This window comes from Eptesicus fuscus, chromosome 6 (assembly GCF_027574615.1).
Source record: "Eptesicus fuscus isolate TK198812 chromosome 6, DD_ASM_mEF_20220401, whole genome shotgun sequence".
Lineage (NCBI taxonomy): Eukaryota > Metazoa > Chordata > Mammalia > Chiroptera > Vespertilionidae > Eptesicus > Eptesicus fuscus.
Genome location: NC_072478.1, coordinates 33,759,034 through 33,785,047, shown reverse-complemented (window position 1 = coordinate 33,785,047; position 26,014 = coordinate 33,759,034). Strand labels below are relative to the sequence as shown.

General features: G+C 40.1%; 1 protein-coding gene across 1 annotated transcript in view; it reads left to right on the top strand.

Annotated features, from left to right (window-relative positions):
* Positions 1-26,014, top strand: part of PINX1 (PIN2 (TERF1) interacting telomerase inhibitor 1) — a 78,752-nt gene that overhangs the window by 12,533 nt on the left and 40,205 nt on the right. The window contains exons 5-6 of the mRNA XM_008150760.3: positions 4,452-4,544; positions 10,619-10,695. Of these exons, the coding sequence (XP_008148982.2) occupies positions 4,452-4,544; positions 10,619-10,695 (170 nt within the window). The remainder of the gene's footprint in view (positions 1-4,451; positions 4,545-10,618; positions 10,696-26,014) is intronic.

Here is a 26,014-nt window from a genome sequence, read left to right as displayed (position 1 = left end):
CTGTTTTTCTCTTGCTGCTTGTAAGATTCTCTCTTTGTCTTTTGCTCTTGGCATTTTAATTATGATGTGTCTTGGTGTGGTCCTCTTTGGATTCCTTTTGTTTGGGGTTCTGTGTGCTTCCTGGACTTGTAAGTCTATTTCTTTCATCAGGTGGGGGAAGTTTTCGTTCATTATTTCTTCAAATAGGTTTTCAGCATCTTGCTCTCTCTCTTCTTCTGGTACCCCCATAATTCTGATGTTGGTTCGCTTGAAGTTGTCCCAGAGGCTTCTTACACTATCTTCAACTTTCTGAATTCTCTTCTCTTCATGCTTCTCTGGAGGAGTGTCCTTGGCCTCTTTGTATTCCAAATCTTTGAGTTGATTCTTGCAATCCTCTAGTCTGCTTTTGGGTCTCTGTATAATATTTTTTATCTCAGTCAGTGTATGTTTAATTTCTAGTTGGTCCTCATTGAATTTATCAGCCTTTTCAGGAAGAGTGTCCTTGGCCTCTTTGTATTCCAAATCTTTGAGTTGATTCTTGCAATCCTCTAGTCTGCTTTTGGGTCTCTGTATAATATTTTTTATCTCAGTCAGTGTATGTTTAATTTCTAGTTGGTCCTCATTGAATTTATCGGCCTTTTCCATGAAATTCTTGAAAAACCTTATAACCGTGGTTTTGAACTCTATGTCCAGCCGCTTGTTCTCCTCCATTTCTTTGGTTTGTGATCTGTTTCCTTGCCTTCTCATATTCTCTGCTTCCCTAAGTTGGTAGGGTAGTTTTGTGGACTAGGTGTCCTATTGGTTCAACGGGTCAGCCTCCCAGTTACTTGAGGTGGACACTCTTGGTGTACCCTTGTGTACTGTGTGTCCCCCAGCAGGAGCTACAGCAAGGGCTAGTTTTCTCCTCCTTTGCTTGGGCGGTTTTGGAGCAGTCTGACTGGAGCTGCAGTTGGTTAAGCTGCTCCAGAACAGGCCATTTATATGCAAAAGCCGCTGTGTGGAGCCAGGGCGGGTTTGTAGAATGTGCGGGGCGGGGCCTCAGGGTGGGGCCTCAGGGCTGGGCGGGGTCTCAGGCCGTCACTAGGCTGGGGCGTGGCCAACGGCAATGGCTGCCGTCAGCCGTCTCTGCCTTTCCACGTTTCCAAGTCCCTGCGCCCTGCGCTCCAGCGCAGTAAACAATGATTGCTGGGCGCACCACTGCAAAAAAGTCACTCTCACTTTCCGACCCGATGGCCGAGAGTCCAGCTTCTCCCCGTAGGTGCCTGGGTCCCCCGAGTGTCCCCAGAAACTGGATTTCAGAGTGATCGGGAGCTTGTCTGCCTGCGGGTTGAAGAAAAGCCGCGCACCCAGCCGCCCGCCGCCGGCCCGATTCGTGTACCTCCGTACCTCAGCTTTTCAGCGATTGTGCTTCTTTCTCTTCTTAGTTGTAAATCTTCCACTCAGCCAGCTTTCCCGTGGTTCTGGGTGGTAGACGTTTTTGTCTTTTAGTTGTATTTTTGAAATTGTTGTGTGAGGCAGCAGATTAGTTGTTTAACTATGCCGCCATCTTGGTTCCTCCTAAATACAGTATCTTTATTCAAGTGAATTTTGGTCAGAGTAAAGCCGAAATTACTGTATTAGAGCTGAAAAGCAGATGACACAATATAACCCAATAACATTTTTTTTATAATAATATTTTTACTTCCTTAAGATTACTTACCAAATTCATACAATTTGCCTTTCAGTTAAACAGAAATTCCATATTGTCCTCTTCATAGAATCTTGCAAACATTCTGGAAATAATCCTTATCTTCTTGTGGGACAGAAATATATTCTTTAAAATTTCATTTTAAAAAAGTTATCTTAGTTAGTTACTCTCTACCAGACTCAACTTAGCTTTTTTGTAGACTTAATTTCATGGTTTTAGCAAATGTTTGTTACTTCCATCAGATATTTTGTTCCTTATGATTTTTTTTAATACATTTTATTGATTTTTTTACAGAGAGGAAGGGAGAAGGATAGAGAGTTAGAAACATCGATGAGAGAGAAACATCGATCAGCTGCCTCCTGCACACTCCCTATTGGGTATGTGCCAGCAACCAAGGTACATGCCCTTGACCGGAATCGAACCTGGGACCCTTGAGTCCGCAGGCCGACGCTCTATCCACTGAGCTAAACTGGTTAGGTCTGTTCCTTATGATTTTAAACTGGGATGCTGATAACCTGCCATCCACAAAGGTATGGTTTAGGACAGGGATCTTCAAATTATTTTGCTTACAAATCCTCTAAGGGAATTTTGAAAAGCTATACACCCTAGCTCACATTTTTATATCAACATCTATCATGTTTTTAATCATAGCTTCCAATTGTTGCAAATTGTAATTTCTGTCCTATTGGGAAATAAAGGCATTAAAAAAAAAACACCCATTACATTAGTCCCAAATGTATTCAGTAGGTAAATACCAGAGCAATTTGATACCCATTGTCATCTATTTAGAAATATACAAACAAGTCCTTAATAGTCAGAAATATTATATTTCATGGTTCCTTTTCCTCTGAAATAATATTTTGATTGTGTATACCCCATACTAGAGGCCCAGTGCACAAAATTCATGCATGGGGGTCGGGGTCCTCTCAGCCCAGCCTGCACCCTCTCCAATCTGGGACATCCCTCTCACAATCCTGGACTGCTAGCTCCTAATTACTCACCTGCCTGCCTGCCTGGTCACCCTAACTGCCCCCCCTGCCGGCCTGATCCCCCCTTACTGCCTCTGCATGCCGGTCTGATCACCCCTAATTGCCCCCCCCCCCCCCGCCCTTGCTGGCCTGGTTGCCCCTAACTGCCCCCTGCTGCTGGCCAGGTTGCCCCCTGCTGCCAGTCAGGTCTCCCCCAACTTCCCCCTCCCCGCCAGCCTTGTCACTTCTAACTGCCCCACCCCGCCAGCCTGGTCACCCCTTACTGCCCCCCCCTGCTGGCCTAGTCGCCCCCCCCGCCAACCTGGTCGCCCCATGCAGACTACTGTTCAGTTGTTTGGTCGTCCCTCAAACCCCCCTGCCGGCCTGGTCGTAGGCAGCCATCTTGTGAGGGCGTGAGGGTTAATTTGCATATCACCTCTTTATTATATAGGCTATTTTTTCCTTAAACTTTTAAAAATTCTTCATCCTATCATATTTATCTGCCACAAAACAAATGCATATAAATTTTTGGTTTGTTTCTAATAACCTCAAGGCTTTAAGTATAATATTTTTCCTTTGGATTAAGTTGTTATTTTAATTAGTAGATTATAATTGCTAAAACCAGGAAGTATGTTATAAATTTTGATAAATAATTATTGGAACAGTAAAATCTTTTTGAAAGTGTATCTCTCGGTGAGATAGATTGGTGTGTGGGGATGGGCTGCTTTCGCTGCTTTGATTAAAGGATGCTTCCCTGACATTAGTACTTTGGCTTGTTCCTATTTATCTTTGCCTTTCTTTTGTAAAGTGGGTGGAGGACATGTGGGAGAAGTGGAGGAGAAGCAGACTGATGCATCCACTCCGAATCAGAGCAGTTTTAGGAAAGAGTGCATGTGGACAAATAGATAGAAGCTGATTCCCCAGAGGTCTGTCCTTGCTTTGGGAAATCTGTGTACTGAGAAGATGGAGAAGATAGATCCCCAGTAATTCTTACATCCTCCAAAATGGGAGAGCAGCTCTGCTAGGGACATAGTGTAGTAGTTAAGAATGCACACTCTCACTCGTATCTGCCTGTATTTGAACCCCATCGTAGCCCCCTCCTGGATGTGCCTTATTTAACCCAGTATGTGTGTGTTTCTATGCAGTTTTAGCACATGTATAGATTTATATGGCCACTGCCACAATCAAGATACAAGATTGTTTCATCAGTACAAAAGAGCTGCCTCTGTATTCAAACCCATCTTCCACCCCTCTGACCTCCAACACCCTACTTTCATCTCTGTCTCCTAGAAACCATTCATTAGTTCCCCCTCTTATTAGTTTTGTCATTTCAAGAATGTTATATAAATTTAATCATATTATATGTAGATTGACCTTTTTCACTAACCATACTGCCCTTGAGGTTCATCCAGGATGTTGTGTGTATCAAATAGCTTAATGCTCTTTATTGTGGGGTAGTATTCCAAAATAAGGGTACCCCAGAATTTGCTCAGCCATTCACCCGTTGGAGGAATTTTGGGTTATATCCAGTATTTTACTATTATGAATAAGGCTATTATGTACTTTGGTATATAGATTTTTGTGTGAACACAAATTTTCATTTCCTCAATGACTGTATACATTTCTGGAAAATAGCCTTGCTTGATTTACAGTTATACAGTTTAAGAAGAATTTCTAATCATTTGGTTAGAATTCAATAATAAGGGATAAGGTTTCCAAAGATTTTATTTAAATAAGACCATGTCACTGTAAGAGAATACATGAGAATGGATTACAGAGAGTTTAATGTAATGCTTTTCTTTCTTTCCTTTTTTAAGACTCCTCAGACAACAAGGAGAAGAAATCTTTCAGCCTTGAGGAAAAGTCCAAAGTCTCTAAAAACCGTGTTCATTATAAGAAATTCACAAAAGGTAAAATTAAGCATTTATTTATTAGTTATTGATATCGCTGTGTTCCCACTGGGTTTCTTAAAGCAGTTTTAGCTTTTTGCCAACATTATGTCTTGTTTTCCGTTCAAAATGGGGAATTATGGATAGCCTGACTGGGTGGATCTAAAGCGGTGCTCAAATTTCAGTATTTATTGTTAGTCTACTGGGGATCTGGTTAGAGTGCATCAGATTCATTAGCTCTGAGGTGGGGCAAAGCTGGAAGTCAACTTGCTATTTAGAGGCAAAAAGGGATTTTAAATGGCTAGGTCAGGAAATAATTCTAATTAATTGCTCAACATTTTTAGTTACATTTTCTTGTTTTTCAGAGTTTAATGTTGGTGTTTAATAGTTCCTAACATTTTTCAATTTAGAGAATTAGGCTCTGTAATGAGATCTCCAGTATGAGAAATCTCACTTCCCAGTTGATCTTTATATTATCCCACAACTTTTCTTCATTTCATGGAGTGTTAACTTAGGCATTCCTTTGTCATTACGAAGATAGTGTTAGAAAACACGTTTGAGAACTGGGTGGTAAATCCTATCTTCCTCCATCACACCTCCCCACTCCCCTCTAGTCAATTGTGCATGCAGTTGTCCTCTTTAACCACTAGGTGGCGGTCGTGTATTGTAAGAAACAGTTTAAGGAGCCCTCATCTACTCCCCAAATGTTTTCCCAGAAAACAGTTTTCCCAGTATTAAGTGCACTTTCCAGGCAGAGAAGCCTATTTATTGCATAATATACTTAAAGTATTAAATATGATGATAATATATGTTGTAATATCCAGTCACAATTTGATGGTTCTTTTATGGGAGATTGGATATACACACCCATCTCTTCGCTTTAGTCTTGTTGACATGATTGGGAATTCCCTAACTCCTAGAACCTGCCTGAATAGCAGTGGGAGCTGAAATTCCCACCAATTTAAACTACTAATGGTGGTTCTCACTGGGGCACAGGACCCCAAAAGGTAGGAATGAGATTGTTGTAAATGAGAGCCCACGACAGAGCTGAATGGAGTGGGGAGCTGACTAGCTTCAGGAATGTGTGCGAGGAGACACTGGTGCTTCCTTCTGGCCCGTCCCAGTGGGTGTGGTTTGTATGGCTCTTCCTGTCATCCCTCTTTCTCTCAGGCTAGAACCTCTGTGGTTTTCCTCTATGGCTTCCAATCAGGGTTTCTCTCCCCCCCGACCTGCTACAGGACAGAAGACAGGCCTTGCTGACGCTTCAGTCCTTTTGAGGAGAGGCTGAAGGTCAGCCTCTTAAATGTCCCTCCTTTTCTCATTAGACCCTATAGGAAAAGAAGAGATACAGCAGAAGAGTACTGAGCAAATTTGTGTCATTAAAAGTGTGCCTGTATCTTTTGGACGGTATGGCATCCTTTTAAGCTTTCACTTTTGCAAATAAAATCTTCTAATTTTCTTTTAGTACCCGACTACATGCATGAGTTCATCTGAAGCATTTGCTGAAGCCAGGATAAACCTCATTAATCTACCTTAATCTAATGGGTGCCGGGAGTATCTGCTTTCTATTTCTCTATTTCTAGTTAAGCCACTCCCTTGCCAGGTGACCCTGTCAACCTGCGTGGTGTGTTGTGCCTTCATTCTTTCTCTTTTAAGATGAGGTGTGCCTACTTATTAGCCTTGCTTGGGGAGGCGGGGACATTGGTATACGGGGAAGAGAGTTCCAGGTATATTCTGAGAAAGTAGAGGAGACTGAGTAAGAAAACAGAAATGCAGATTGGGAATAAGTAGAAAGATGGGAGAAAGAGGCAGAAATCCAAGTAGTGAAGAAGACAATTATTTCCCATCCATCTTAACAATATACAGGGAAAGATTATTTTAAAGTTCTTTATTTGCATAAAATAAATTTGTTCTTGTAGAGCCACTATTGTCACCGGATATGAATGATAAACTCTGTTTCCTCTAAGGTAGGCTGTCTTAGGTCACAGGAAACCTGGTGCTGGCCGTCACTCTCTCAGACAAATCCCTTAACCACCTTCCTTCTTTCAGACTCAGTTTCCTCTTTTGTAAAGTGAGGAAAGATTTTTAAGACATTATTGAGTTCTAAAATAGGTTCTGTTTTATGACTTATTAGTAATGACCCCATTGTATGGAACTTTTGATTGTTCAGCATTATGGATAATAAGGATTTTAGCCTGTGGGTATGCTCATAATGAAAGTAATTGACTTATTGAATGAGGATGATTCGTATTATAACTTTGTTTGTGGTCCAGGAAATTAAAACATGGGAAAGTGGCATTTTATTTAGCTTAGTGTGAAGAGTGAAGATAAAGGTTTTATTTTAGTAAGATTACAGTAGCAAATAGCATTGTAAAATTTGTTATTGCATCAGTATTGGCAACCATTTTAGTTCTGATACATTATTTCTTTCTCTAGTCCCAAGTTTATAATTTTAATTTGAAATAATTTATTAAATAATTTAAAAAGTTAATTTCATCTATATTTATTTAAAAGCCTAACTTCAGCATGGTTTCTTTTAATTTGAAAATAGTTTGGCAATGACATATCTGCAGAGAGGAAAATTTATAAATAGGGAAAATCAATTTCTATAAAACCGTTTTTTTATATACAGTGAGCAGTTGTTGAGAGCATTGCTTTATCGCCCCTTCCCGCCCCCCGTTGTGCAATGGGTGGATAAAAAGTTGCTTATTAAACTATAGTGTACAACTTCATCATGGTAATTTATTTACTCAGAGTTCTTATCCCTGTGACTATCTAGTATTTGTAGATTTTTTGCTTCTTAAACAAGGAAACTACACGTACAACACAGGTCCTGGTAGTTGTCTTGCTAGTCTGGAAAAACAAACTGGTACATCTAGCATGGTTAACTCCACCCCTCCTCCTACAGTTGGACTCTGCTAGTAATGGGCCTTAAGTTTCCTCTTCTGATTTTTTTTTACATTTAAATATAAAGTAGCACCATCTCAAAAAATTCTGATTCTCTTATTATTTCACCTTCTGCTCTGATTCTTTCCCATTTCCTGGTTTCTGACATTATCCTTGCAGGGAAGTTGCCATAATCTCTGTCCTAGGCTTGTCAGTCTCAGGTGTTTTCATTTAAAAACCCAAAATATAATATTGTTTGTTTTATCCTTCTTGATTGGGGAATTCATATGAATTTTCTAAGCAAGTGAAGCTACCTACATGCCCTTTAATTTTTTATTATAATCAACCTATTTCTCAAACCTGCATTCTTTACCCTTGCCCCTTTACTCTGAATAGAAAAACTCAGGTTTTTTGCACCTCAGTTATAATACAGTGCTGTAATACAATTTTCTCTTTAGAACTTGCTGGGTTCTATGTGACTTCTGTCCTTAAACTGAAAGGCTCCAAATCTTTGTGATTCTTAAGTTCTTATGTGTTTGTGTATTTTTCATAGTGTCCTTTGCTTCCCGTGTGAACTTCTTGATGTTATACATGTATCTACCAATAGCAGTAACATTCCTCCCTTCCAACTTTTTACTCTGATAGATTGGAAAACCTGATACTCATGATGGTTAGGAAAACAGCTAAAATGATCATAAAGTGCTTTTTCATCTGCTCATCCTTTCATGGACCTTTGTTACATCATCTTAACCACTGGAAGCACTGTTTCCTGGTTCTTGAAATGTTATGGCCAATTGAAGATTGATAGATATGTGAACCAAATCCAGACAGATAACATATTTCCTAGTCTGTTCAATTTCTGATTGCCATTTTCTCTAAGATCTAAGCTTATCAGCAGTATTTCCTGTGATTTGACTGTCATTCAGAACTGAGACCAAGAAACTTTTAAACTCTTTTTTTTAATATGAATATTTTGTCCCGGTGGCGTAGTTCAGTGGTTGAGCATCAGCCTGTGATCCAGGAGATCACTGTTCGATTCCTGGTCAGGGCACATGCCCGGGTTACAGGTTCGATCCCTGGTGTGGGGTGTGCAGGAGGCAGCCGATCAGTGATTCTCTCTCATCATTGGTGTTTCTATCTCTCACTCCCTCTCCCTTCCTTTCTGAAATCAATAAAAATATATTTTTAAAAATATGTATATTTTATTTAAATGTGGCCATAAATTTATATCATTTATAAACTATTCAACCAGGACTATTAACTAATAACTATTTCAATATTGCTTCCATCTTCCATCTTTATCTACCTTAAAGTTCCTTCCCTCGGTCTCTGACTCTTAATTCTTCTCTGTGTTTTGTTTTCCAGATCAAGTCCAGAGCAAAGCCTGTAACAATCCTGGTTTCTACATTTACTTAAGTGGACTTTGCTAAAGGATAAAAATGTCTGATACAAGAACCAGTCACCAACACTGTAGAAATACTTGCACCTTCATTGGTACAGCTCACTGTCTCTACCAGCCGGGCACTTTTCCCTTCGATTTTGAGATTTGCTTTTCATCTCTGTGGGGCCATACTTTGTCATCCTGTTTTAAAATCATAATCTTGCATGTACCCTCTTTTCCTGAATCCTTCCAGCATTCCTTTTAGTTGCATTGCTGTAAAAGAGATCTTTATTTGCATTTCTTTTCAAGTATCTGTTCCAATTCAGAAGATAGTTTACAATAGATGACCAATACATATTTTGAACTAAGGACAACTCCTTTTCCTGAAGTAGAAACTGCCACCCTGAATGTGCTCTGCTTATGCTTATGACAAAGATAAGAATAGATCTCTAGACCTGCTGAGGGTTTGTCCACCTCTCACCTCCACGGCCGATTTTATTCCCCCCTCTTCTGGTTTATTTTCTGAGTTCCTATCTGGATGTGCTTCGTTTTGTTCTAAAGTTGGTTTCCTTTGGGGTGTTTTGTCTGGGTTCTACTAAATAATCTCTTAGAACCAGGAAGCCTCCTTTCTAGCTCAGCAGGAAAGGAGAGAGCCGCGTAGAACCACAGAGGAGCATGTTCTTCCGGATGGGAACAGGTCGTACTGACTGGACCGTTGAAATTGCTGCCTATGAAACTGGTTTTGGCACCTGGCTTTGCATTAATCGAAGGGTGTTTTGTTTTTTTAATTTCATGGAGTCACTGAGCAATATCATATTTGAATGCCCCAGTGATAGTCAGTGAACTAGAACCTTCTGGGTCATGACATTACTGTGCCAAGTCAATTTTGCTACAGGAAACCAAGAAGTGAGTCTGACAGTGGAACTCGGCCTTCCAACTCAAAATGAAAATTCCTGTGTCTAACCCAGAGCCTACTCCCCCAGAACCTTAAGACTTACATGTAAGCAGTTACATTTTAAAAGGCATTTACCTGAACTTGACAAATGGGAATGGATTTGGTCGACTGCTCACAGAGTATTTTTGGTAGAAGTGGAAATTCCAAAAAGTGAATTTTAAATTACTTGGTTTGTGGTTTGAAGTTAAGTTAGAGTTTAGCGATTTTAAGAAGAATCATGGGTCTTTTGACTGTTTTTGTGAGAAGCCATTTCATTTCCTGCTTTTATCGTGTATCCTATTATTTAAAGCTGATATAGCAAACTCTTTCACCCTCATCCAGGACTTTTTATTTGCATTTATTCTTTTTAAATTTTCAGTTATTCAGTAACTATTGAGCTCCTGCATGTCAAATGCAGTGTGTTCTCATTCATATGTGCATGTACGGTTTTGAAGTTCTCTATCCAGCAACTTTTTCTAGTCTGCATTTCATGATCCTACATAAGTAGCTCATGTCTCCTTGAAGTCAGTAAGATCTATTTTATACATGGGGGATCCAGAGACACACAAACAGCACCTTGAAGGTATGCCAGGAGTGGAGCTGGCTTTAGAATTTAGTTCCCCTCTCAGTCTCCACGCTCTTAGTTTCCACCATTAAGAGAATGTCAGCAGTCCTGCTTCTCAAACATTTATTTGATTTTTAAGTTATTTTAAAATTTCATGTTATTAGTTAATTAAAGAATTGTCATCTGTGTAGGGGAGACAGAGGTCAGTAGTTTACAGAATGGTTTCTTTTAAAAAACTCATTTTGCTTTCAGGAGTTCCACAGCTCATGTTTGTGCTCTGTCTGGTAGAAAGATTGGTGTGACTCAAAGGCACCGTGTTGTTTTTCCAGGGAAGGATCTATCATCTCGGAGCAGAACAGACCTGGACTGCGTTTTTGGGAAAAGACAGACTAAGAAGACTCCCGAGGTATTAAGCTACCATATAGCTGATATGTTCTATTTCCACAGTTTGATTTTCAACTGTGTATAGAACTGTTTATTATGAATAGTAGTTTTCAGACAAAGTTACCAAAAAAAAAAAAAAAAAACCTTTTAGAGGCTTCTAACAAAGGCTAAATGTGAGCCTCCTTAACAGTTGGTAGACAGTATGTTTTATAAGGAATCTCTAAAAGGGATGTGTGTTATCTGGGTTTTATTGTTGTTGTATGAGCACTAGACTAAACTCGGGGATGAATCCTATGGCTGACTTATTCAAGGGGAAAGTATATCTCTCCCGTCTGCAGGAGAGAGAGGTCGCATGCAGCGATTTTGTTAGCTTTGCTCAGACTGCATCTCTCTATTTGGAATATGGCCTGGGGAGGAAGAACATCACATGTGAACTACAGTTCTGGTCTGTTCCATTTTAAAACATTTTGAAACAGTGTTGGATCAGCATTGAGTCTGGAAGGGATTTAGATGCAGTATTTTTTCCACTGCATAATACTGTTTGTTTCAGAATTAGAAGATAAGAATAGGGTGACTGAACTGTACCTTAAACAGGATGAATCTATAACTCATAATTCTAACTATTAAATCGGGTTGTGCAATATAGCACAACATTTTTTGGGGACCAGTTTCAACTGTGAGAAACAGCCCTGGATGTAGTTGGGATGTCAATATTAGAATTATTAAAACATGGATTTTTTTTTAGAGATAATGGGATCACAATATTTAAAATTGATGCTGTCTATGAAAATCTGGAGTATATGGTTGCTACAGCTATTACTCAGCTGATCTAGTATGGCATACTTATATTCCTATACTAGAGGCCCAGTGCACGAAATTCGTGCACTTGGGGGGTCCCTCAACCGGTTCTGTGCCCTCTTCCAGTCCGGGAGCCCTTGGGGGATGTCCAACTGCTGGCTTAGGCCCGCTCCCCAGAGTCGGACATCTTTAGCGCTGCCATGGAGTGGTAGAGGCTCCCGCCACTGCCACCTCGCTTGCCAGCCATGAGCCGGGCTTCTGGCTGAGCAGCGCTTCCCCTGTGGAAGCACACTGACTAACAGGGGGCAGCTCCTGTGTTGAGCATCTGCCCCCTGGTGGTCAGTGCTCATCATAGTGACTGGTCATTCTGCCATTTGGTCGATTTGCATATTAGCCTTTTATTATATAGGATTGGTTCTTAGCCAAGGCCCTTGGTGACTATAAAATAAAAAAGTCTTGTTTCATTTATTTCTCATATTTCTCCAGACGGACAGATTTCCCCTGGATGATAGTTATTTGTTTCTTAATATTGTTTTCAAAGAGTTTGGAATGACCAGTTATTAGAAATTTTGGGACTAAATTTTTAGTCTTTTAGCACTTTTCTGACCCTATACCTTTGGCAGTGAGGACAGAGGAAGCAGGCCCCAGAAAGGAACCTAGGCCACACAGCTTGCCGAGGGGTGGTGCCTGCAGGTCGGCTGAGTCATGCCAAAGGCAGGTGGGTCATTAGGGAGGAGGTGTTCTGATATCAGGTCATGCTGGATGCTTCATTCTCAAGAGGCTGCTGGAAAGAGCTGAGGTCATCAGACAACCTGCTTCTGGTCACACCTCTTGGTTAGTGTGTGACCTGGATTAGGCCCTCTGCCTGTTCACTAAAGACTTTGCATCTGCCTTATCTCAGTCTTCCTCTCGAAACCCTCCTTTGACCATCGTCAGTAACTCAGGATGGCCAAGGAAACTCACCTCTGCTCTGTCCTAACAGCCCCTCCATGGCCACATCCTGGAGCCCCGATGCTAACCTTTCTGTCCCCACTCTCAGACTAGCATTCCTGCTGCACAGGCTCTTCCAAATCCTTGTGTTCTTGGATCCCTTGATCCTCCCTTTTCTCCCTGCTGCCAACCCCTACTACCCCAACCCTCCTCTTCTCCAGCTCACTCTTTGCAATTTTACAGTTGAACAGGTCAGGGAAGGAGATATCACCTATGGGCTTTTAGTAGAATGTGAAAAGAATTTATTTGGTAAGCACAAGAAAGGTTTTCGTTACAGAGATTAGAGGGTTCTAATCCTCGGCGGACATTTACTGGAGGACTTACTGGTGTTAGGTGCCATGAGATTCTCAACAGTTTGATGTTACTTGACTTTTTGGTGGTGTGGTCATTTGTGATCATGTTAAAATGAGCCTGTGTTTGAGGAGCTTCAGAAATAATTGCCCACTACTAACCCAGGGAAAATCTATTGGGTGCAGTTGGTGTAGAAAAGATACACTGTGTTTTGTGCAAGATTTACATCCAGGTACATCTCAGTCTTCATTCCCCACAAAGTTATGATAAACAGTTTGATGTTTTCTTCTGAGAAATCCTTCTGGGATCCTAAGTGTCTGGCAGGGTGGGTTTATGTCCCAGCCCGGCTCTTGATCTGTCGCTGTGGTTCTCAGCAGCACTTGCACTCGAATCACCTAAGGAGCTTTTTAAAAAAATGCTAATGCCAGGGTTCCACCCCAGACCAGTCAAATCCAAATCTTGGGTTAAGGTCCATGCATAAGTATTAAAAAAAGAAGAAAAAAATTTTAATTAAAAAAAGAAAAAGCCTACCCAGACGATCGAGATGATTATTCTAATGTGTAATAAGGAGTAAGGATTGAGAACCACTAGTCAAAGCCTGGATGTGTAACTATACAGGATGGGCAAAAGTAGTTTTACAGCTGTTCATAGGAAAAATAATACATTAATTAATAAATAATAATACAAGAATAAACTGTTTCGCATACTCACAAGCTGTAAACCTACTTTTGCCCCACCCTGTATTTGTGGACTTCTGGCTTGAGGGTCATGAGTATTGGCTAGGACAGGGCTTCTCAAATCTTAATGTGTACATAAATCTGGGGATTTTGTTAACCTGCAAATTCTGGTTCGTGAGGGTGGGTGGGACCCAAGATTCTGCTTCTCCGGGAGTTCCCAGGTGGTGATGATGGTGGTGGTGGTGCTGGTGGTGCTTGCTGAGTAGGCTGGTCACCACAGTATTTTACATTTGCCATATTCCTGTAGGTATAGATAAGATAAAGTGTCTTTAAGTCTAGTCACATTTTCAAACAACAAACTGAAAGTCAGAGTTTCTTTTAAATTTTACATATACCAAGATTTTCATATATGGAGTTTGCTTTTATTGAGGCACACCTGAATAAACTGTTGCTAAGAAACCTTACCTGTTAGTTACAACAGCCCTCATAGCCAAAGGCGGAAGGCCTTTGATCAGATCTGTTTGAAAATACAACCTCTTTTGGCTCCTGTTCGCAGTTGGGAAGAATATTGCTTTGTTTTTACTCCTTTGACCCCCATAGCAACATTGGCCTGAATTGTATTTGGCATTGCCAAGGCAAAGGTGCTGCTGTAGGTCACATACCTGAAGAATCTCAGAAGCCATGGCAGCATCGAAGGTTAAAGCAGAAAGGCCTCTCTGGTGCTCTGGATAAGGTGCTGACATTGATGTGGTCCTTGCGTCTAGATTTAAAGAATCTTGGACATTGACCATGTCTCGCTTGGGGCAACATATATCTCTCACAATAGCCCATACTTACTAATCTCTACACCCCCTGACTGTTACAATAACAGAATTACAAGTTTATCAATCATCTGTGTGCCAGACATTATGCTAGGCACTTATGATAGTATCTCATTTAATCCTCCTAACAATCCTATGAAGTCGGCATTATTAGCACCTTTTTAGCAACGAGGAAACCGAGGCTCAGAAGTATTTGTTACAGAGCTCCAAAGTGGCACAATGGGATTTAAATCCACAGAGTCCTTTCCCTCTAGCACAACACTGCCAGTGACAATGAACTTTTATTGCATTTTAAAAAATCTATATCTAAATGATTTAGTTGTGCTTTAGAAGTTTTCCTTTAGATTTTGTCAGAGACAAGTAGTTAATACTTTATCATAACTTTGTGGGGAAAATGATTGGCTGTTATTCTCATTTTGCTGAAAATAATGTTTGACTCTTAAAACATCCGCCTTGCCTTCAGGCAGAGTTGAACGGTTGTGGGTTTAGGGCATGTTACAAATGCCTGGGCCAGCTTTGGGAACGATTTTACTTTGTCATTGGAGCTGTAGGCTGAATTCAGAAAGAGCTAGTGTGAGTTTCTGTGGCATAGACACTGTGTTACTTGTGCATTTTCTGGTCTCTCAAATGAAATGAATGATCTGAATATATTTTATTTAAAAAATATCACCAGCTCTTGATTAATAACGAGGATTTTCTTTAAGCTTTTAATTTTGAAATAATTATAAACACACAGGAAGTTGCAAAGATATTCAGAGGTTCAGAGGGGTCCAATGTGCCCTTCAACCAGTTATCCCAGTGGTTACATCTGGCATAACTATAGTGCAGATGAAAACCACAAATTCACATTGGTACAATGTTTGTGCATAGTTCTGTGCCACTTTATCACACTTGTGGATCCTGTAACCTTGTTCTCGATTAAGATGCAGACTATCCTCCCACCACAGAGATCTCCCTCATAGTCACTTCCCCTCCCCTACCGTCCCTATCCCCAGCAACCACTGTGCCAACAGAAATGTCTATTTGAAGTAGAATATGTGTGAACAGTCTGATCTCTCTCAGTTTGATGCTGAGTCTGCTCATATCAATAATGATCAATACACAAGTTTTAAGGGCTGATTATAGTTTCCATGACCTACCTCCACTGTTATTCATGCTGGATTTTATGTCTTCTATCTAGGGGTCTTTAGAGAAAGCCTTGTAGAAAGCAGATTGTTTGATGTCTTTAAAAAGTCCAAACCTGTCAATTAAGTCATTTACTTTAGTAATTTTGCAAATGTATCAAACTGTAAAGTGGTGTATAAATACAAAGTGGTATCATCATTATGTGATAGTTTTGTCATCTGTAACACGTCGGTATAGGAAAGCTCCTTGGGCAGTACCTCGGAGTGCACTTACTTAGTGAGGTTGGTGAGCTCCTTTAAATTGCATGAAGATGTGTGTGGGCATGTGTGCATGTATGTATCTAAAGTTCAGTGCTTTTATCAGTTTTTCAAAGGAGTCCTTGATCCGAAAAAGAGCTTTAAAGTCCAGGACTGTGCATAAAAATCTCTTCCTAGTTAAAATAAAAAAATCACTTCAAATGAAAATTTTCTTTGTTAGGGTAGTAATAGGAGTGAGCCTTGTATTATGTAATCAAACAAACTGTGCCAAGCCAAGAATCTGAATCCTTAATTTTCCATATAACATACAGAAATAAAATAAAATAACATCAAAATAAACAATCGAAGCTAAACATTTACTAAGATGTCTAGGACACATTTATGAAATTTAAATGACGCTTTCTATCCTCTCTCTGACCCTCATGCGTCTGATGGAGAAATCTATCTGCTATATTTTTATAGGTGGATTTTTTCATCTATCACATGGGCTGGACAGTGAACCACTTAAAGAGAGAGGGAGGACCTCTGTTGTACTTATTTCAGGGTCCCCAGCATGTGATAAATTCAGTGCTTGGTGCATGGTAGGGATTCAGTAAATTGAAGTCTCATTGTTCTTCTCTTCTTTTAAATGGACTGAATTGCTACTCATGGTTTGTATAGTTTCAAAATTAAATACTTGAAATATTTTGATCAGTAAACAACTATCTTCTTTGAGAGTAGAAATATTCATCAGCTAATTTCCAGTTCTATGCCAAGCACACAGATTTTTGAGAAGGCATTACTGAATGAATGTGTGCTATGCCATTTTATGTTTTTAAAAGTCAATCCCATTTGCCAGAAATGAGCTTTCAGACATTGCACTTCCCTCTAGAATAGTTTTTCATAGGCTTGACTGTTTTCCATGGCTACAGGAGTTAAAGGCTTCCTGTCTTTTCAGGGACTATGTTCACTTTATTGGCACTTGGTGTTCCTTTAAGCCACGAGGCTGCCTGGAGCACTGCTTCCCTAGCCGGATCTGGCTGTTCAGAACTGCTTGCTTAAACAGTGAAGGACCATCACAAACTATCAATTACCGTGAAAACTTCTAATAAACTCTTCAGTGTGGGAATGGCTGGTTATATATTTCCATACATTTTTAATTTTCAAGTCCTTCTTTTCCCCACCATTTTTGTACTATATTAATCAGAAGACAGTAACTCTGGATTGGAGTGCACCTAAATTAGAGGTGTTTGCACTTTCTACAGAGACAAAGAAGTGATCAATTATATTGAATTGAAATTACTAGGGCCCCTGGAGACCTGCAGCAGGTACTTGTGCTGGCCAGTGTGTGTGTGTGTGTGTGTGTGTGTGTCTTTTCTCACTTGGTTTGCAAGTTGGAATCAGAGACATTGAAAAACAAATTCCATTAGTTCCTATCTGGTTGAACTTCCTGATGTTCCTTTTTTTTTTTAATTCCCTCATTTTTTCCCTCCCCCACCTTACCAGTTTCCTTCCTCTATCCAGCTTGTTTCCTGATTCAGCCTTATCACTAGAGAAAATACTCCTGAACCATATCAAGGAATTACAACGTATTACCAGCATTCCTACTTTGTTTCTCCAAACAACATTTTTCTGACATAGTCTCTTGGCAAAATAATTGTCAGTCTCTTTGCCTGATTGAATTAGAAATGTAGTGAGAATTATATTCTCCCAGGATACCCAATTAATGATCACTTCCTTGAATTCTCCTGATGGCTTTTGCTTTTTGAACCAAAGCATGACTTTTTTTATGCTTTGTGTCCCTTTATTGTGAATTATCATGAATCCCTGTTCTTTTTCATTTCTTACTGATCGTCAAGTCTGAAAATGAACTTTAAGCAGATCCTTCTTTTTTGGTTTGTTGAATTCATGGGGTATTTTGGACCATTCTTTCTTCTAGTACTATAAGCTGCCCTAAGGAGATCATTGGGAAAAGAAGAGACCTTTTCATTTTTACTTGAAATGTCTTTGAATTGAACATTATTATTTCTCCTTACTTCTGAATTTTCATGTTAATGACGTATATTTATGAATTGGGTTGAGTTTTGTAAATGGTTTATGGGATATAGACTCTTGAATTTGAACCTCTCCCATTCCTGCAACTCCTATCACTTTGCCTTCTCCTCCTCACCCCAGATCTGGGCATCAGCATTCAAGAGTTGGGCAGATTTTCCAGCCTAGTATTGACTAACCTTCTAGTGAAGAACTTTTAGTTATAGATAAATTTAAAGCTAAGTTCACAACCAGGCCAAATAATATATTTAATGTCTAAAGTTTATTGTTTGTCATCAATGATGACTTCAATAATTCTTGTCATCACTTGACCATTGATAACAAAACCAAGGTTCAAAATAATCTAAGCTGGGACATTTAGCCAAAACTAAGTAGATGAAATTTTATGACAATGTGTAAAGTCTCATTTAATCCTGGAAAAATCTAATTTGGTAGCAGCAAGATGAGTATTAATTTAGAGGCTAGGGCATGTAACCTGACCACAAGTTCAACCAAAATATGTAGAATGTCAGCTATCCTGAGAGCATCCTTGGGCTGCTTTAGATGGGTTGTGCCTACATGCTGAAAGCAATGGGCTTTTTGCTTGTTTTCTGCACTGGTGACTATATTTGAACTGTTCTGTTCATGAGTCAGTGCCCTATTTTAAAAGAGTGTATTCAGAGAATGCCATTAGGGACATATTGGAAAGAATGTGATGCATAGGAACTAGCAGGTGGGCCGTTGGGAAATTATGCCTCACTACAGAGAGGTCCTGACTTTGAATGTTGATGCTTTCAGTGGTCCTCTAGAAAAAGAACAGATTTGTTTGGTATGTTTCATAAGAAAGATCTAGTGATAATGGGTGATATTCATAGAAAGATTTCTACTCCAAGAAAGAAAGCAGCATGGGTTGATAAAGCTGGCCAGCTATAGGAAGTACTTTGTGGTTAGAGGTAGGAGTACCTCTTGTAAGAGGTAGGAGTCTGAACTAAATGCATGAGTCTTTCCAAGTCTAAGGTTCTTTGGTTCTGGAGTAAAGAGAACACATGAAATACACCTGAAATGCTACTTGACCTGAAGTTTTGCATTATCTATGCTTTTTATTCAGATGAATGTGAAAAGTCTTTGGTGTATTCAAACAATATCAAATAATCTTGAGGTAAAACAGCAAATTGTCTTAGTGAATTAAGGCTTAAAAGAGTTATTAGAAATTCTGAGTATTAAAGTGAAATGAGCTGTCTTGGATGTTCTTATTTTATCTGTAAACTCAGTTTTCTTATCTATAAAATGAGAGTGTTGAATTCTGTGTTCTAGTAGTAGATTCTGTTTTCCAAAGATGGCCTCAGTGATATCTCCCTTTTTACATACTCTTCTTGGTTGATCCTTGCCACTTCATCCTCAGTAGATGGAGCCCAGTCCTTTCCCCTTCCATCTGGGCAGGCGTATGACTTGCTGTAGCCAGTAGAATCTAGTGGTGGGTGTGTTGTGTGACTTCTGGGGCCTTGTTAGCTAAAATGCTTCAGCCTTTGGGTAAGCAGTTCAGCTGCCTTGAGCCCCCAAGCTGTAAGAAAGCCCAAGGTAGTGCATCTGGAGAGACTGAGACTCAGAGTTATAAAGAGAGAGAGATGTCTGGCCAGCCCCCTGCCAGGCCAGCTCTAACCACTTTTTGACCACAGCCATGTTAGAGAGACTATTAGCCAGAACTGCCCAGCCAACCTCTTCTTTGACTTGCTGACCCACAGAAATAATGAGTAATAGTGAAATGATTGTTAATGTTTTAAGCTGCTACATTTTTGGGTGGTTTGGCACCTAGATCACTGAAATGTCTCTCTAGGATCCCTCATCCTGTGTTTCTCTGATTATACATTGATGGTGAACATGGTAGAACCATCTTAATTAACCAGTAGAATAAAGAAATGATGCCATCTAGTGAAATGTTCTATTTCTCTAGTTTCTTCTACAGGGAGGCACAGTCAGTGGAATATAGTTGAGAATAGGCACTTTAGAGTTTGATAAGCCTGCATTTGAGGCCATGAGTAGTTTGAAGATTATGTGATTTGAGACAAGTTATTTAACCTCTATGAACCTCAACTTCTTCATTAATAAAACAGGGCTGATAAAATATGTAGGACTAATGAATAAGCCATATAAATCTCTTAGCCAAGTTTCTAGCATGTATTAACTGCCCAGTGCATCTTAGTTGCTGCTAAGATCACTATCATAATTGTTAACACACTCAAATTGAAGGTGGTGAGTACTAATTTCCACTGAAACATAATTTTGAAATGAGAAAATTTTAATCCATATGTGCACAGTTACATGTGCACAATCTACACTAATAAAAGAGTAACATGCTGATTGACCGTACCTTCACGACGCCCACCAGCCAATCAGGAGTGAGTATGCAAATTAACCCAACAAAGATGGTGGGTTAATTTGCATACACAGGAGCGGCTGGGGGTGGGGTGGGGTGGGGCGGGACTCTTGTGTCATCGCCATGGTGACGACGCAGGTGTTCCACACCACCTCAGCTGCTCCAGGCCTCTGGGAAGCGTGGGAAGGCGGAAAGGTGGCTCTGGGCTGGAGCGGAAAGGCAGCTCCAGCCAGAGCGAAGGTGGTGCCAGCAGACAGGAGAAGGAAGGCCCATTCTTGCACGAATTTTCGTGCATTGAGCCTCTAGTATGTAATATAAATGTACTCATTAAACTCACTCATTGCCAGTAAGTTCTCCATTTTTTCCAAGCCCTCTAGCAAAGAGGCTTTTCATATGCCATTATAACAATTACAGAGACTTCTTAGCATATCTATTTTGTTTTACTTAATATTTAAGATAAGGAATGATTTTCCTTCTAATATGATGTCTATACAATTTTGTGTAGAGATTAGGCATTTGTTCAGAGCATAAAGAACTCATTGCTTTAAGAAAATGAAAGAAAACTGAGATAGAGGCCCTTTATTATCGTCAACATTTATTGAGTATCCATGGAGATGATGGTACTGAACTTAATAAAATTTATACTATCTATATTCCCAAGATATTTATAGTGTTTTAGTACCTTTAGAGTCTGTTTATGTAAAGGTAATCGGATCCCAAGGACAGAAAGTCCTTTTAGGATCATGTCCCTACTTTATGTCCCTGTACCCAAGTAGGACTATTTCTGATTTCTTCTTAGTCTGATTTAAATATCAATAGGAAGGAAAAACAGATTTTAATGTGAGCTTCAGAAATTAAGCTAGTTATAAAGAATGTTCCCATTTAAGGAGGAAGTAGACAGTACAAATTATCTGGAATTACCAGTGGAATCAAATGCCATCTAGGAGAACTGAGGGACAGTCTGTTCTGGAGGCACCAGGACACCATTATTCTACCCTTTCCTTTCACTGAAATCCATCTGAACAACATAACATCCTTGGAAATATGAAAACTAAGACAAAATAGTAAATAGTTAGAACCAGGGTGATTCTTTGTACCTAGTACGATCTTCACTTCTAGTAACACCCTTTAAGCCAGACATAAAAAATACTCACTTATGGGTTATATACAGTTCTGTTTTCTTCTTCTCTTTCACAATAAGTATAGTTTGTTGGTACTTACTTAATAATGCAAAAGCAGGGGAACCTTCCAAAGTTAACTATTCTGTATTTATTGAGTACCCAGTGTGTCCCAGTTATTACTCTAATTGCTGAAACTATAAAGACAATATTGTACTTGGCCCCTTCAAGGAAGTCATGGTCCTCTGCTAGAGGAGATAGAAATATAAACATATTGAACATAATGTAATCAGTTCTCTATGAGAGTCTAACAGTGTATTTTTCCCATAGCAGCTTGAGTCATCTTTTGAAAATGTAATTGAGATCATGTCACTGCTTTGTTCAAAACTCTCCCAAGTGTCCTTGTCACACTCAGAGTAAAGGGCAGATCCTTACAGTGGCCTACAGTCCTGCATAATCCTGCACTTCCCCTGCCCCATCACACACACACCTCTCTCTCTCTCTCTCTCTCTCTCTCTCTCTCTCTCTCTCTCTCACACACACACACATACATACACACACACACACACACACACACACACACACACACAGTTACTGCCCTGGCTCATCTTCTGTTTTGGTGACACTCACTCTGCTCTGGTGACACTGGCTTCCTTGCCATTCCTCCAGCACTTCAGGATTGCTCCCGCCTCAGTTTCTATACTTGGTAGCCCGTCTACATGGAATGGCTTGCCCCCTACTCTCTCACACTTTCGTCATCTCAGTCATTCTTCCTTGATTACCCTATTTGTATTTGAAAATGCAAGCAATAACAACAAAAACCTGTCATTCTTATACCTCTTCTTTTTCAACATAGCAGTTATCACCATATGATTTACTGAGTAGTTTACTTATTTCCTTCTTCCTCAGAGTAAAACAGGAATTTTTGTACTCTTATAGCACCGAGAACCATGCCTGGCATCCAGTAGATTCTCAGTGACACTTTTGTAAATTGAATTCAGTTGTGGGAGAATGCTTTAAACACTATGGGAACACCAGGCCAGGGAACCATTAATTCTTACTGGGGATGTGAGGAAAATTTATAGAGAGGAATTGTTAATTGATTGGGCCCAACGGGCAGGAGTCTCTGGGTGGATCAGTCATAGAAAAGATGTGACATGAATAACGCTTATCCTGGATCTCAAATTCAAATGCCACTGGGGTCCAGACATGTAACTGTAAATGTGTTAGTCTGACTTTAAGACAAGGGAACTGATATCCTGTCTGTCTGAAAGTATCCAAGATTCATAAATAATAACGATGGTGATGGTGGTGTTACATTTTTTCCAGCACAAGTGAATAGTGTTTGTGATCTCATCTAGCACAGACTGCTAGCTGGTAATCTTCTGCTTACTTGAAGGTGGGGAAGCTGGCTAGTTTTATGTGCTTAAGGGTGGGAATTGCCCAGCAAAGATGAGCTGCTTAGAACCATCTTGTTGAGTGTGATTGGCAGCACTGAATATATTTAATATGTGCTTTTCATCTCCTGGATATGTGAATATTCATATCTATCCTCCATAGGAACTTGATTTGAATTTCTACCTCTGTGCTTTAGTAGCTGTCAAATTCATGGGGATGGACAAGAAGCTTAGAGAACTTGTACTTTTGGGCCACTGCCTGACTAGAGGGAGATCGGTGTGTAAATAGTGCCTGAGATCGGGTTACTGAGTGGCCTCTTCTAATTCAGAGTGCAGGTGAAATCATTCCAAGTGAGTAAGAAGCATTGCAGAGCTAGATTTTCTATTGAGCACAGCTTTTGATAAAAGGAAGAAGAGCTGGATATTGACTTTTTGGTGCCTGTTCTATCAGTGGCCTGTTAATCAACAGAGGATAAATTATTGCTCTTCAGAAACAGGAAAGGATCCCCTTGGCTTGAAGGCATTCCTACCTTTCTTTTCTTTGTTTCTTCTCTTTATTGGTAGAGGCTCTTTCCTCCAGCCATTTGCTCCTTGGGGGTTTTGTTAAGGACTGAAGGGAAACTGAAGGGAGCTCTTTTGATTTATCTTCTATCCTTTCCTTTTGGTCACTCCACAGGGCTAAAATAGCCGAGTTGGCTTTAATATGTCGCCATTAGAGACCAAACATTAGCTGGAATAAACCATCATGCCTCACAATGAAAAATGTCCCCTGATTGGCTAATTAATCAGTCAAAGGGGAATGACATGGCTCTTGGCTTGAGGGACTCTGCTAGAGAGAAACAGGCTGTTGATAAATGGTTTTCCAACAAATTCATATATCAAGGAAACTTAGTCATTTTTTAACTCTAGTTTGTGTGACTGCAATTTTTTTCCAACTTTTTCTTTTCTGCTGCTCTTGCTGTTTAGTCTGCGTTTTTGTTGTTGATAAAAAAAATATATAGGATTTTTAGATAGGATAAAATAAATGCTTTCTACTTATTCATGTCTGTTAATTTGATTGCTTTTGATTATCTAGATTTATCAATAAGTGAATTCAAATAGCTATTTCCAAAATGATTTATAAAATTATTAAATTTTCCTGGCTTCCTTTAAAGTTAAGAACTCCAGATTTTGGTCCACACTGCCTGAGTTTAAATCAGTCCCATCAGTTTCTAGTAATAAGATTCTAGGCAAGTTGTGTGCTTTAATTTCCTCATCTTTAAAAGGGGGGTAATAATAGTGTCACCCAATAGGGTTATTGTGAAAATTAAATGATATCATATGTAAAGCATTTGGAACAGTGCTTGGCACATATGATTATTTTTTATTTTATATATATATTAGAGGCCTGATGCATGAAATGCATGCAAGAGTAGGCCTTCCTTTCCTTGGCTGCCGGCACCAGCTTCCCTCTGGCACCTGGGACCCAGGCTTCCCTCTGGCACCCAGGACCCAGGCTTCCCTCGCAACCCCGGCTTCATCCAGAAGGCTGTCCGGTCTAATTAGCATATTGTGCTTTTATTATCCTGTCTAATAAAGAGGAAATATGCTAATTGTCCTTCATGCCATTGCAAAGGTGGCAGAGCCCACAGCCAATAAGGAGAGAATATGCTAATTGATGCCCCGGCCTCAAAAGATGGCGGTGCCCACAGCCTATAAGGAGGGAATATGCTAATTGACTGCCCCACCCTCAAAGATGGTGCCACCCACAGCCACAAGATGGCGGCGCCCAATCCCCTCAGCCCCGCTGGGGTGCCTGCCTCTGGAGTCCCCCAGTCCCCTCAGGCCCAGGGCCAGCTCGAGGTGCAGACAAGCCTTGTATGGCGGCTGGCCAGCCGCCCAGGGCCACCCGAGGCTCAAGTAACCAGGGCTGGCCGAGGCTTGCTCTGCTGGCAGTGGCAACAGCAGAGGCATGATGGGGGCATCACTTTCCCCTGATCGCCGGGTCGCCTCCCGCCCCTGAGAGCTCCCAGACTATGAGAGGGGGCAGGCCTGGCTGAGGGATCCGCCCCCCCTCCAGTGCATGAATTTTCATGCACCAGGCCTCTAGTATATATAATATAATATAATATAATATAATATAATATAATATAATATAATATAACATACACACACACACACACACACATATATTTGTTGTTGTTGTTAATCCTCACCCAAGGATATTTATTCCAGGGAGAGGGGAGAGGGAAGGAGAGAGAGAGAGAAAGAGACATCAATGTGAGAGAGACACATCGATTGGTTGCCTCCTACATGCATCCGACTGGGGCCAAGGATGGAACCTGCAACCCAGATATATGCCCTTGACAAGGAATTGAACCTGTGACCCTTTGGTGTGTGAGCCAACACTCTTAACCACTGAGCAATACCAGCCAGGACTAATTACTTTTTAAATATTCATTATTAATTTTTAATCAAAGTAATAAATGCACATAGATTTTTAAAATTGAGCTGCACTAAACAGCACTAAAAATGGCATTCTTCAATTATGCCCCTAACTTCTTCACTTCCCAAGCCTGCTCCCTATAGCACCGCCAGTTCTTTTTAAATTACATGATATTTATCTTTATTAAATTTCCTTTTAAAGTTAAATTTATTGGGATGACATTGGTTAATAAGATTATATAGGTTTCAAGTATACAGTTCTATGATACATCATCACTATATTACATTTGTGCCCACCACACAAAGTCAAATTATCTTCTGCCACTATATATCTGACCTCATTTACCCTTTACTATTCATTCTTCCCTCTGATAACCACCATACTGTTGTCTGTATCTTTGAGTTTTTGTTTGTTTTTCTTATTTATTCATATGTTGCTTTCAGTTTTATAGCCCACATATGAGTGAAATCATATGGTCCTTAACTTTTTCTCTCTGACTTATTTCACTATCTTACATTGACTTTCTTGATGTGTTAATTTTTAACATTTTATGCACTTCTCTTTTGGGAGATTAGGATTTAGGTCTTTTACCACTCTAAATGCTGATATTTACAATTATTAGTTAATTTAGTATTTGGTGTTTATATTATTATGATTAAGTAAATACCATTCCCTGTTAAGCCAAGTAGTATACTGTAATTACATTTCCTTCTACAAGTTTGTATTGTTTTCTGGTGAGGAACAAAAAGTGTATCTATGTAATTTTCCCCATGCCCTCTACTAGCCTCAATATAAAACTTGCTGCAGTGTCAAACATATCAGATACTCTGTCTCATCAGCCTTTCCCCAGGAGACCACCCTCCTAGGACCCCCTTCTTCCTGCTCACCCTGGACTGGCTGTTTGGTTTGCTCCACTCCAGCATCCTAGACACTGTCCTCCACCTGCTTCTGTTATCTCCTCTGTCCTGAATCGTACGTCCCTTTACATCTTCAGCAGCTTTCTGAGAAGCAGTGCAGGTCTGAAATCTCTATCCTAATATCATGGTAGACTGTGTGGG